Source organism: Phalacrocorax carbo, chromosome 21 (assembly GCF_963921805.1).
Source record: "Phalacrocorax carbo chromosome 21, bPhaCar2.1, whole genome shotgun sequence".
Lineage (NCBI taxonomy): Eukaryota > Metazoa > Chordata > Aves > Suliformes > Phalacrocoracidae > Phalacrocorax > Phalacrocorax carbo.
Window position 1 is genome coordinate 6,534,130 of NC_087533.1, and position 13,406 is coordinate 6,547,535.

The following is a 13,406-nucleotide window of genomic DNA, read 5'->3' on the forward strand; positions in this document are numbered from 1 at the left end:
AACTGATACAAACTGTCACCCTCCAGTGTTCTCTGGCTACAATTAGGCTGCACAGCACAGCCAAGTCCCAGATCTTTAAAGGATAGTACCAGGGTCCATATTGTCACCCTTCTGCTGCTATGGAAATAAAGGAAATCAACTATGGCCCTCTCTAGTCTGGTCTCTCATTTGGTAGCTTGGGACTCAGAAACAAAGGACACTTCATGAACCACACCTCTTCCACAATCTAGATACATCCTTAAAGGCCCAGAGGTGTCCTGAGGGACTCTGCTAATAAAGAGGTCAGCTGGTCTGAAGCACAGCTTTAAACAAAAGGCTAATTTCTCATATTTTTTTGCAGTGCATCTGAATTGCCCTTAAGATTAAGCACTGGAACCTCCCCTCCTTCTCCAATTTTCTTCTCTGGGTGAGGAGAAAAAAAAAAGTGAGAGAGCAGTGCATTACACAGGCAAGTTGAATAATTCACAGACACCAGGCAAAAAGCAATACGCTTGGTCAATGTGATGACTCATCCAGACGCATTCAGTCTCAATGCCTCTGAGTGCAAAATGCTTTTATTATTGTTATCCACAACAACTCAAGGTGGTCTCAGAAAGAAATGCAACATAGAAAAAGAACAACCCCATGGCATACAAGAAGTCCTGACCCAGAACCAAGTCTTTCGAGCGGGGAGGGACACTGAAGAACTCTCCATGCACAGTACTGATGGGAACATGCTCCCACATAATTGCCTTCAGACCATGACAGAGGATTTACCTTCCTGCAAGTATCCCACATGCTAGAGCTGAGCGGATATGGGCTGTAGGAGAGAGACTGACGAAAGTGGGAAGAACACTGTGGCCCAGTCAGTTCATGGCACTATGGGGATAACCAGCTGGAAGCACTGTCAGACACTGAGCCAGAACCTAGTTTGAATTTTGTGCTCTGTGATAGGCTCTGGGAGCAATTCTAGAAATCAAACTCACACATAAGCTAATAGAACTTAACAAGCTACCATGCTACAGCTTGACCACAGGAACAGTGAGGGCAGCTCAGGACAAAGGAGAGTAGTTGTAAAATAGGCTCAAACTAAGGTACCCCACCCTGTGTTTGTCACAGGCTAAAAGCCTGCATGCAGACAGAAACTGTAGCTCAGCTGTTAAGCAGTAGCTAAGCAGCAATAATTTGATCCTGAGTCACAGCCCTCATTCTAAGCAAGTCCAATTCAGTGCTAGTATAACAGTCTGTTTTCTGCGTTTCATTTATTTTCACTCTACTTAAGAACCAGGACTCAGCACAGCAAGGTGTCAGATTAACAGCTCCAGCACATTCCACCCAAGCTGAACAAAGCCTCCCAAAGTGCCATTGCACTGCAGGTCACAGCCAAGGCTCTGATCACAGGAACCAGGACAAAACTTTTGTCACAAATTGTGCTTTCTTAGAACATATGTAAACAAAAACATCCCAAAGTCTCAGAGTCAGGCTTAGGGATATATGCTTAGAAGCTACTACAGCCTAGTTCCTGGGCTATCGGAACTTAATCACCCCATGGAAATTTTCATCGCACAGACTGTATTTATCCAGAAGCAGTGTATTTCTAAAGACAAAAAAAATTTAAAAAATCAAACTAAGTCTCCAGAACTCCAGTCTGCAGGCAAAGGAAACATACTGCGATGCTTACATTGAAGACGATATGGGTTGATGACTGCAACTTCCAGTAGTTCCTGCTCCCATCATGTGAAAGTTGGGAAATGCCAGCTCCGAAGCCAAAAGGGATTGGCCAGCCTTTCATCTCCCCTGGTGGTGTTATTTTTCCCAAGTGTTTTGAAGCTCTCTAAACACACAGCATTGTCCTGGCCACATTGCATTCAAGAAAAATTTCAAGCAAGCTCTTTTACTAGCCTGAGGATGTTATATGAATGTCACTATGAATAAAACACTTCAGAATAGATTGGTCCCTGGAGGCTTCTGGAAATAACTCATGCACCAGTGTGGAAAAGGTCAGGCACAAGCCCATGCCAAAACCTATCAGAGACAGAGCCTGAAGCTTCCTTACTGAAAATTCACAGCAACAGACTTCAGAGCCTTCCTGCAGAGATGAAGAACCATGACAAAGCAGCTGTTGCCCTGCTGTGCCACAGCACAAGTAACAAATCACCACTCAGCACCACCCAAAACAGCCTTCAAATGAACCAACAAATATGGCCTGCAGGATGTGGCCAGAGGAAGCCTTGCTGCTAACCACTGCTGAATCCCTCCTAGAGTGTCTTGACAGGGCTTAAACAGATGACAGAGGTGATGCAGGGACCCTGCACCCTGAGCTCCCTGAAGTCTCCACCAGCAGACCCTCTGAAGGCCTGCTAGAAATAACACACTGTTGTTCTCTTCAGCTTTAGAATTACACGATATGAACAACGTAGTGCAGTGGCAGCTTCCAAACAAAAACCACAGCATTACCATTAAGGTTCAGACCAGAGATTTGGGTCACACAGTATGCTAAATGGCCAGTACCAGGGAACCCCTCATAAGCAGATGATTTGCCTGCAGATTAGATGCCTTTATGGTAACCTCAGATTCTGCTGCCAGCAAAGCCCAGGCCATAGGCTGCCAAGAAGCGAGGAGATTCCCAAGGGTCAGCATGGACTCAGGAAGTCTGCAAAGACCAAATGTGAACTATGGATTCTGTAGTTTCTGTTACCTACTTTCCCAAGGTTCTGCACCCTGACTGTGAAGAACAGCCAAGAAGTCGATTAAAGCTGACACACACACACACGTGTCACTTGTGCCCACTGCACTCAAAGCATCCAGACACGTTTGCTACTAACAGTTCTCTGCTGTGACTCTGAGACAACTCAGAACGGTTTACAGAACTTGAAAGTGACCACAAGCAGCTTCACTTACAGCGTGGAGAAATCCGCCAATAGCCTGCAGATTCCCAGCTCAAGAGAAACATCCTGTGGCAAAAACTGGAACTGCAGCCCTTTGGAACGGGCTGCTTTTGCTTTAGAGTATGTCAAAAAAAGGACTGGCAATAAAGACCTGGTGGGTCTCGGTAGCAAGTCAGTAGCAAGAAAACCGCTGACTCCAGTCCTGGCTTGTTATCTTAAACTCACCATAGAGATCAGGTCCGTGAGAGGTGAAGACATTGTATAAAACAATGTTGAGAGGTGCAACTACCAGCTTCCCATAGTAATAGCTGTCCACAACTACCAAGGGCACCTGGAAGAAAGCATCTATTATTTAAAGTGCCAGAAACTTTTGGCTGGACTGCCCAAAAACTCCATGTGATAATCTTAATGGAACCCACCCCTTCTATTGCAAGGCCAATCCATGCCCTCTGCATTTTTACAGGCACTTACCAAAAACAGGATCAATGACACAACACACCAGTTCAGGAAGCTTTTCCACCTCTGCTTCAGTATCAACAAGTCAAAGGCAATAGGAAGCCTGAAAGAGAGACCAGGTATCAACTGAAGACTTTGTCTTTCCCACTGCAGGTTTTCCTGCCCCTTCAAAACAAGCAGGGTAGTAGCTGGAAGAGAACCATCACTTCACTGGGCTCTGCTTCTACTCCATATCCCAGTCATCCAACTCAGGTCTTACTCTCAGTGTATCAGGGTCAGGAAGTCTTCCCAACCTAATTTTCAAAAGCAAAGAAATCAGGCTATGGAAGCCTGTATCAATGATCCTGGACTGAACTGGCAGCTCAGCTGCTAGTTTCCTCCTCCAGCACTTACATTCTCCCCAACCAGGCAAGAAACGTTTGACAAGGTGCAAAATTCCTGAGCCCTCCTCTTCTTACCCAAGAGCCGCACTGAAAGGCCAGCCCAGAAGAGCTCCAGCAGCCACCCCCAGCACTGCTACAGAAGTCTTGTCCATATACCAGCCAGTCATGGCAATCACTGTGGTGTACATGCAGAAACTGCTTGGGAGGAAGGCTGTAACACAAGGAAAGAAAGGGGTTAGCATAGCTCTCCCACAGCAGGAGAAATGCATGAGGCCAAGATAAGGCTAATCATCTCTCATTCATTCCATTGGAGCTGGGATGTTATACAGGACACTCTCATTCCAGTGAAAGCAAAAAAAAAAAATTTTTTTTTTTTTTTGTTCTGCCAAGACCAGAAATACATCTTTTATGTATGAAGGCCTTTTTCTTCAGTGGCACTTAGCAGTGGTAACCAGTTGACAGCATCCATAGTTACCACTTGTGACACTTGCTGCACCCTCTATATTCTGCTATGTTGAAAAAAATGAAACGCACCTGCTGAACTGACAGCAGAAAGTGTGAGCTGGCTGGGTACAGTCTCTGAAACAATTGGGCAGAGACTGGTGGGAAGCGAAGAATGTGGAGACCTATGACACTGCAAAAACAATGAAGGAAAAATCCTTTCTCCACTCACCATAAACAAAAAAGGATAAAACAGGAAATCTCAGCATTCATAAGTTGTGGCATTTCCCTTTTAGTTTATATATGCACACAACACAGAAAACCTTTGCTCAAAGGCTCTCTTTGCACTTTACTCAATACCTACAGCAGGTGTTTTATAAATCTTACAGTGGTTGGCTAGGCAAACAGGTACAACCAGCCAGCGGGAACAGGATGCAAAGGCAAATGACAATACCAAAACATGACCCTCTTTTCTTGGATTAAAATATGTTCAAGGACGGTAGGCCGAGACCCATGTTTAAAAGGCACGGCCCATTGCAGAGGCTGGAGGCAGCAACATGCCCTGGAAATGGAAAGGTACAAGACAGTGACGCAGGGAGCATCATTTGAATCAACACTTACTCTGTCATCACACCTGCCATAACAAATACCCACAACAGAATACAACAAACTAGAGCTAGAGAGATATCTCAGTGCTGTGGATTTTCTTCTCTCTGGACCTGTCTTTGGTTTGCTATGGACAAAGTAACTGTTAGAGTCATTGATAAGCAAACTTACCTGCAGATGAGCAAAACATCCCAGTACTGAGTACTAAGAAGGCCAACATCAGCCGGCTGACATGTAGGCCAAACTTCTTACACACAGCCCTAAGGAAGCAAGAGAGCATTAGAGACCACAAAAGTATTCTCAGTACATAAAAGAACAGTACCCAATGCATGCAGAACCACAAACAATCCATGGAGCATCCTGAGAGCTTTAAGGTGGGTGTTTCTTGTTACTCAACCACTGAAGGCAACCTGAAGAGCAGTATGACTGCCTCTGGCCTGGGATTTCAGATCCTCACAAGTTACACTAATGCGAAACTCTAGAAGAAACTTGGCTTTTACCAGTGTCAGTTGTGCTCGTGCAAATCTCAGGAACTCAGGGAGTCTGCAGCACTGTAGCAACATCAATCTACCCAAGATTTTCACCCCTCACAAAACCCCATCATGCTCACATGATGCTCACTTCCCTAAAACCAGACTACTGCCAACAGAAAAGTCATGCAAGGTAATAGTTTGAAAGTCACAAATGAAAAGGCAGCAGGTAAAAATAAATATCCAGCTTAAACAAAATAATTGTATGTTCAGGCTACTGCTTTTAGTGGATGTAAACACCATTGGCAGACACATTAGAGAGAGCAACAATCAATGTATTCCACTAAAATTCACCATAAGCAAACACAACACCAGCCTCTCCTCCAGCAGAGCTCAATTCACAACACTCCCACCCTGCTTGCTGGTATCAGTGAGAAAATGAGTGTACTCAACAAAATGCTGTAGTGGAGATGTGGGTGGCTGATCTGAGAACACGATTTTGTCCTAACAGTGGAATTCTGACCAATATTTCATAAAGTTACCATGAGAACACATATTTTTGAGGTTCACTGTGAAGCAGCCCAATTTACCAGACACATCTAAACATGAGCTTCAGAGTGTATTTCCTGTGGCAGTAACTGAATAAGTTACATTACTCCAAAACTTTCACTGTAGACAGAGTCTAATACTCACTTGTAGAAATAGAGCTCACAAATGCAGCTCAGGAAGGCCAGGAAGCATCGGAGGAAATAGAAGATAAGAACCTAGGAGACACACTCAGAGTCAGAACAAGGTTTGCAATGAAGCTTACGCACCTATTACTAACAAGTCAGTCCCAAGGACAAAAGTTCTGAACAGGATGGAGAAAGTTTGGCAGTGGTGAATGAGCCTGTTCTTGAAGACCCAGATCCCACATCAAGGGATGCTGAAGATCCCAGCAGCTCAAAGCCTAGCCTTTAACACTGAAGTCCTTTACAACACAGGAAGCGAACACAGCCTACTGAACTTACCAGAACTACCCCCCTTTTTGTTTTCTGTTGTGCAGAAAGATGCCAAGTATGTCAATGGATACACAAGCACAACGCACATTCAGTGCTTTTCCTCTTACATTTCTGAGTTCAGTTTGCAAAATACTGATTTATTTTTTACAGGTTATTGAAAAACAAAACAAAACAGTCACTGATAGCTGGCACAGAAACCAATACAAGCTCCTAAAGCATCAGGGTGAAATTCACAGGGGTGAATGAGAGTCCGTGGCTGCCAAGTAAGTGTCCCCAGGCCTGCACACACCCAAAAGGCCAAGACCTACCAGCCTCTCTGGTACAGCTTCTCAATCAAACCAGAGCCTGACAGCACTGCCCTGCAACTTCCCAATCACTTTTACTTGGATCTCATTAAGTCAGCTCACAAACCCTTGCAAATCCTTACAGGGAGCTTAGCATTTGTAAACAATTTAGTGTTTCGTAAACACTAATTCTCTTACCCCTAACAACAAACAAAGCAGCTGTTTGACACAGGCTAAATGCATGTTTATTCACCACTAAAGAAGCTTTCACATATCTGATTTACCTTGTTAGTTTGTAGAACTCTAGCATGGAACAAGGCTGGTAAAGCATGAAGCCACAGGTAAGCATAGGAGCGGATGGCATAGGCTGGGGAGTATTCCCATGTCTGAAACCCCTGTCCATAAATGAGGTAGTGCGTCTACAATGGAGATCAAATAAATAAATAAATATGCATCACACAGAGTAGACAGTCTTGCATTTCCCATCTTTGAGTTATTGAATACGAGAATTTCTCTTTGAAACACAGAGATTAGCATAAGGTTCTAGATAAATCTGCATTTGCACAGGCCAACTACAAATTCCCAAGTGTCTCCAAGGAAAGAAAGCCACTTACCGGTTCCCAATAGTTAAACGTCTCATCACAATCAGAGATGTTACTTAAGAGAGCTGCACAAAACCTGGCTGAGATGAGACACTTGAAAGCTGTTGATCCTTCAGGGGCCCAAACTTGCCCTGCTTTGCTCCTAGATGATCTAGTCCAAAGAAAAAATACAAATATGCACCAAGAAGACTCAGTAACAAGATCAAGACTAACAATGTGACGTTCAGCAAAGAACTGACAAGTGTATTTGCACGTCTGTCATTTAAGCACTGTATAAATACAGATGAGTCTTTCATTCACTGCTTTCTCTGGGGGACAGCAGTCCCCTCCCAAGGAAGCAACATCATCCCCCCTCCCCGCTCCAAAGCAACGGCCCTGAGTGACGAACCCACCGCTGCAAGACAGCCGCCCAGGACCTTCCCCTCTTCCCCCAGCAACAGAGAGCAAGGCCACGCACTAGCTACCGCAGGCCCGGGAGGAGCTCCGCCGAAAAGAGACCGGGGAGACCCACTTCCACAACACACGCCAACCCGGCTGGGCACGCACCACAGCACCCCGACGCGGGGCTCGCTCGCGGCCGTGAATACGTATGACCGACAAAAACCCAGCAGCGACGAAACGCCTGGGCGGCCGCTCGCACCTCACACCGCCCCGCAGGCCTGGGGGCTGCCGGGCCCCGCAGGGCAGCTACGACCCCGCCCGAGTGACGGTTGCAAAGCCCGCCCCCGCGAGACGCACGCCGCGCGGGGAAGAGGGCAGGAGCCCGGAGGAGCCCCGCGTAGCCCGGCCCTGGCTCCCCGCCGCCCGTTCCGACACCTACTCTAGGCGGGCCTCCTCCGCGCCCGCCGCCTCCGACCGCGGCCGGCCCGGCTCCCCGCAGCCGCCAGCCCGCGGCCGCTGCCGGGCCCCCTTGGCGGCCATGCCGAGTACGGGAAGCCGAGCGCCCGCTCGCTACCGTCCCCGCGGACGGAACGACAGTGGTGCCGAAGCCGCCGGCCGCCATGCCGGGTGTGGGCACAGGCGCGCGCCTCGGCCACGCGCTCCTCCCGGGAACGGGGGTGCTGCGCGGGGGTGCTGGTGCGCGCAGGCGCTTGGCCCGGAGGAAAATGCCCTCGCCCACCCGCGGCGGCAGGACTGTTCGCGGCTCTCCCTATCACACACCTGCGTGACCGTGGTAGTGCCGCGGTGGTGGGTGCTCTGCCAGCCTGCACGTCGTGCCCGAGGAGGAAAGAGCGAAACAGAGAACATGCAGCTGGAGAACGCATTTTATTGGGTACCCCCAGAACTCAATAGCTTGGAAAAGGATGTGGACAGAAGCTGTTCCCAGATAGAAAGGAGAAATGCGTTCCTCCAGAGGCTGAGGCCCAGCAGCTTCCTCCCCTGCACAGGTGCTGAAAGAGAAGCATTCAGAACAGGGAAACCACTTCAAAATCCCTGCTCTCCAGTACCCATTCCTCAGCATGCACCAAGCCTCAGAAGACATTCAGGTGCCTGCAGAGCCCTTCCCCTCCCCACAACTAGTGCAGCAACATCAGGGTACAAAATGTGGTTTTGAGACAACTTTGGGAAGTCATGTCATCTTAATGCACAATCAAAGGAGCTTCTAAAAATCTCGGGAACTGCAACGAGCCAAGTACCTGCTCCAGAGGCCAAGAAAACACCCCCAAAGGGCCAGGTATGCTTTAGGTAACTGCAGCCTGAACTCAGAGATCCCCTTCCCAGGAGTACCTTTCTTTTGCTCCTTCTTCAGCCTGCTGCTGCTCTTCCTCTCACTTCCTCTTGCCTTGCAGTTCCTTCCACACACAATGGGTGCCTCTTCTTCCTTCTCCACCAGCAGCTGCTGCAAAGGCAGGAGGACGCTGTCAGGACTGAGAAACTGCTGCTCCTCCACCTAGAGGAGAGGGGGACACTGAGAGGGCTCCACACAGCACCACCCGGTCCCAGGCCATCCTCCCACCCCCCACAAAAACATCACTGATCCGATTGGCTTTTCTCACCGAATTGGTGCTCCCCTGGGCATCACCGCTGCCACCTGTGGAGTTCTGGCCGGTGCTGGAGCTGGGCTCGGAGGCGGGCACCCCGGGCAAAGCAAGCTGGGCACGCAAGGCGGCGGCCAAAGAGGCTGCGCCCCTGCTTACAGGGGGCTCGAGCCGCTGCCTGGACTGCAAAGCGCCCGGGACTCCAGGGCACTGGCCGGGCCCCGGCTTACAGGGCGGCCCTGGTCCCAAAGGCCCACGGAGGCTCCTTCTCTCTGATTCAGGGGCACCCTGACCCACACCCCGCTAACGGGGCGGTCACCCCACGCAGGCTGCCAGCTGAGCACTATCAAGAGTGCTGGGCACTTTCTGCCCTGGAGGCAGGTGAATCAGCAGCGGTGGTTGGTGACTTTGGCAAGGGCTTTTCCTGTGAGGTTTTGGGGGCTTGGGCGGAAAAACTTCCTGAGGTGGGTTCCTCATCACTTGAGAGAAGCTGCTGCTTCAGTGCGGAGCAGCTGGTTGGAAAGTGGCTGGTGTTTGGGGCCTGCAAGTGGTGCTTGCCACCCTAAATCTGCTGTGATGCCCTGCCCTGCCCTGCCCTGCCCTGCCGTGCCCTGGTCCCCTTTCCTTCTGCCCTCAGCCCCAAAAGCAGCTTGGGAGAGAGAGAAGCACCAGGGAAGGCGGGAGGCTGGGGGGAAGGGGCCCGTTCCGGGCATCGGGGATGTGCCTGCAAGCAGGGCCCAGGTCCTGCCCAGGCAGCCCTAGCACTGGGAAGCCCTTTTATTGCCCTGAGCTGGGCCACCACCCCAGAAGCAGGGCTGGGGCCTCTGCCCTTTAAGCCTCCAGGCTGCCGGGCACCACAGTGCCCAAGGGTGAGAAAAGCGGGTCTAAGATGGCTGAGCCGGGGGAGGCAGGGGGCGCGGGGAGAAGGATGGCCGGGGGTCAGGAAGCGCTGCGGGGAGGTCCCTCCGGGGACCGGCACCACTCTGTCCCCCAGGCGGAGGAGCTGGCGCTTGACTGCGCCCTCCTCCCTTGGCAACAGCTCCTGGAGAAGAAAGAAGGAAAGAAAGAGGCATCCATTGTGTGTGGAACTGCAGGGCAAGAGCAAGCAAGAGGAGGGGCGGCGGGCTGAAGAAGGGGAAAGAGAAAGGTGCTCTGGGCAAAGGGACCTCCCTGCCACGGGGGCTGCAGTCACACAAGAGCATCCTTGGCGCGTCTGGGATGGTTTTTATGAGTCTGGGGGAGGTACCTGGCTCGATGCCGTTCCCTAGATTTTTAGAATCTTTTCCAATTCTGTGTTAAGAAGACGCAACTTCCAAAAGCAGCGCCAAAGGCGCGACTGCGCCCTCGGGCACAGCTCTCCCTCAACCTGCACCCTCTAAAGGGCGAGGGAGGGCTTGTTCCTGGTGGCTGGCTAAAGCAGCCTCCCCAGCCCTGCTTACAGGGGGGTCGGGCTGCTCCTGGGGACAGGACAGAGGGCTCCACGGCTCGGGGCTGGCACGCTGGCAGCTCGCCAGCAGGACAGGCAGCCACGCAGGCAGAGACCCAGGACCTGACTACAGGCTGGTCGCCTTGCCCGCGCTACGACTAAGCGGCTTCACTCCGTCCTTAGAGAGAAGGGAAAGGGGCAAGCCTGGACTCCCCCTCCGCTCGCGGGCTCAGAGGGGACCCCCCTGTTGCTGCACAGAGCCCTTCTTTCCCTCCCGGGAAGTTGAAGCTAAGTACGCTGCAGCACTTTTAACAAGGGCCTAAACAAGAAGCTCATTCACTCGCTCACTCACATGGATGCAGACACAGACACAGACACGGACTCGGACAGGGAAAACCAGAACTTCCCGGAAGAGAGAGCGTGAGCTCTGTGCAGCCAATGTCTGGGGAGCCATCCCTACCCCCGAGCAGGAGAGGAGAGCCTCAGACCTGCCCCCCGGGCTGCACGGAGGCCGAGGGGGGGGGGGGGCCTCAACGTGCCAAGGGGCTTCACGGGTGGCCGAGGGGCAAATGCCGTGACACACCCCGACTCTGGGGGGTCACGCTGGCCAGGCCGCCGGCAGGCAGAAAGCCACTGCCGGGGCTGGAGGAGGTGGGGTGGGAATATGGCCCTCCCCTGCTTACAGGGTGGGCTTGGGGTCCAGCGAGCTCCATTTCCCCCTCGGGCGCGGAGGCGGTGGCGCTCACCCTCCTTACAGGGTCGCCACTCCCTCCGGGCGTGGGGCACCATGGAAAAAGGCCAAAGACCTGAGCCCTGGTTACAGGGAGGTCGCCCAGCGCAAAGCTAGCCAGGACACCAAAGGTGCTGGCAATGCTTTTGTGTGACCACAGTCCCCGTGACAGGGAGATCCCTTTGCTCAGAGCACCTTTCTCTTTCCCCCACTTCAGCCCGCCACTCCTCTTCTCGCTCACTCTCGCCTCGCCGTTCCACACGATGCCTTGTGTTTCTTCTCCAGGAGCTGCTCCCAAGGAACAAGGGCACAGTCAAGCACCAGGTCCTCCGCCGGGAGGACAGAAGGGTGCCAGTCCCCGGAGGGAGGTCCCCACAGAACTCCCTGACCCCCAGCCACCCTTCCTCCCTCCTACCTTCTACCCCCCCAGGCTCAGCCATCTTAGACCCACCTTTCTCACCACCATGGTTCCCCGCGGCCTGGAGGGAGGCCAAAGATCAGAGACCCCAGCCCCGCTTCCGGGGCAATGGCCCAGCTCAAGGCTTTAAAAGGGCTTCCCAATGCCAGGGCTGCCTGGGCAGGAGCTGGGCCCTACTCACAGGCACTATGCAATACCCGGAGGGGGCCCCTTCCCCCCAGCCTCCCGCCTTCCCTGGTGCTCCTCTCTCTTCCAAGCTGCTCCTGGGGCTGGGAGCAGAGAGGAAGAGGGCTAGGGCAGGGCACGCCCAGCCCCACACATCTCAGCCCCATGCCTCTGACAGGCCGGGGCCAGGGACACCCGCCTGCTTACAGGGGGTCCCTCCCAGCACCTCCCGCTGAGCACAGGGGACATGCACAGCCCTACTTACGGGCGGTCCCCCTCGGCTCGGCACTCGCTCCCCACAAGCCCCACGGAGCCCAAGGCTCTGACCTGCACCTGACTTACAGGCTGGCCATCCTGGCTGCAGCACACCACCCACCACCCCCTAACAGTTCAGGAGCTCCACTTCCCCCCCCCGAGGTGCAGAGACGCTGGCTCTCACCCTCCTTACAGGGTCACCACTCTCTCCAGGCAGCCTAAGCATGGGGCAATGTGGCAAAAGGCCAGCAAAAGCAAAGACCCAAGCCCTGGTTACAGGGAGGTCGCTGAAGTCCAAAGGTGCTGGTAATGCCCTAATGTGACCACAGTCCCAGTGAGAGGGAGGTGCCTTTGCCCAGAGTGCCTTTCTCATTCCTCCAACTTCAGCCTCCCGGGCTTCCTCCGCTCCTCTTCTCGCTTGCTCTTGCCCCGCAGTGCCACACGATGGATGATGCCTCCTCCGTCTGCTCCACCAGCTGCTGCCAAGGCAGGAGTTCGCGGTCAGGACCAAGAGGGACGCCGGCCCCCGGAGGGAGCTCGCCACAGCACCACCCGAGCCCCGGCCGTCCTCCCGCCCCTACCCCGTAGCCCCGACGCTCTGCTCCCTCCCTCTCCCCCCAAAAAAGGCTTGCAGATCGGCTTTTCTCACCGAATTGGTGCTCCGGGGCTCACGAGTGGGAGGGACCCTCTGCTGCTCCGGGCTCCTGGCTGCTCCCGGCAGGGGCAGGACCCCCGCACGCCCTGCGGCGATGGCTGACCGCGCTTCCCCGGGCTGGCGCCGGAGCCACGGCGCTCCCAGACCCCCAGAAGGCGATGGGCGACCCCCGCCCGCCCCGAGTCGATCGCGGACCCTCCCCAGAAGGCGATGGGCGACCCCCGCCCGCCCCGAGGCGACCGCGGACGCTCCCCCGAGGGCGGCGCCGGCCCCTGCCCGCCCCGAGGCGACCGCGGACGCTCCCCCGAAGGCGATGGGCGACCCCCGCCCGCCCCGAGGCGGCCGCGGACGCTCCCCCGAAGGCGATGGGCGACCCCCGCCCGCCCCGAGGCGACCGCGGACGCTCCCCCGCAGGCGATGGGCGACCCCCGCCCGCCCCGAGGCGACCGCGGACCCTCCCCAGAAGGCGGCGCCGGCCCCTGCCCGCCCCGAGGCGACCGCGGACGCTCCCCCGAAGGCGATGGGCGACCCCCGCCCGCCCCGAGGCGACCGCGGACGCTCCCCCGAAGGCGATGGGCGACCCCCGCCCGCCCCGAGGCGACCGCGGACGCTCCCCCGAAGGCGATGGGCGACCCCCGCCCGCCCCGAGGCGACCGCGGACCCTCCCC

At 53.9% G+C, this 13,406-nt stretch overlaps 1 protein-coding gene across 2 annotated transcripts in view; it reads right to left on the bottom strand.

Annotated features, from left to right (window-relative positions):
• Positions 1 to 8,157, bottom strand: part of ALG9 (ALG9 alpha-1,2-mannosyltransferase) — a 35,445-nt gene extending 27,288 nt beyond the window's left edge. Inside the window, exons 1-8 of one of the 2 annotated variants that reach the window (XM_064470749.1) lie at positions 7,931 to 8,157; positions 7,123 to 7,261; positions 6,793 to 6,927; positions 5,917 to 5,987; positions 4,925 to 5,013; positions 3,782 to 3,917; positions 3,339 to 3,426; positions 3,093 to 3,198 (exon numbers count right to left, since the gene is read on the bottom strand). In XM_064470749.1, coding sequence (XP_064326819.1) covers positions 3,093 to 3,198; positions 3,339 to 3,426; positions 3,782 to 3,917; positions 4,925 to 5,013; positions 5,917 to 5,987; positions 6,793 to 6,927; positions 7,123 to 7,261; positions 7,931 to 8,031 — 865 coding nt within the window. In that variant the 5' untranslated portion in view covers positions 8,032 to 8,157. The remainder of the gene's footprint in view (positions 1 to 3,092; positions 3,199 to 3,338; positions 3,427 to 3,781; positions 3,918 to 4,924; positions 5,014 to 5,916; positions 5,988 to 6,792; positions 6,928 to 7,122; positions 7,262 to 7,930) is intronic. The other variant, XM_064470748.1, reaches the window with a different exon arrangement.
• Positions 8,158 to 13,406: the final 5,249 nt, after the last annotated feature.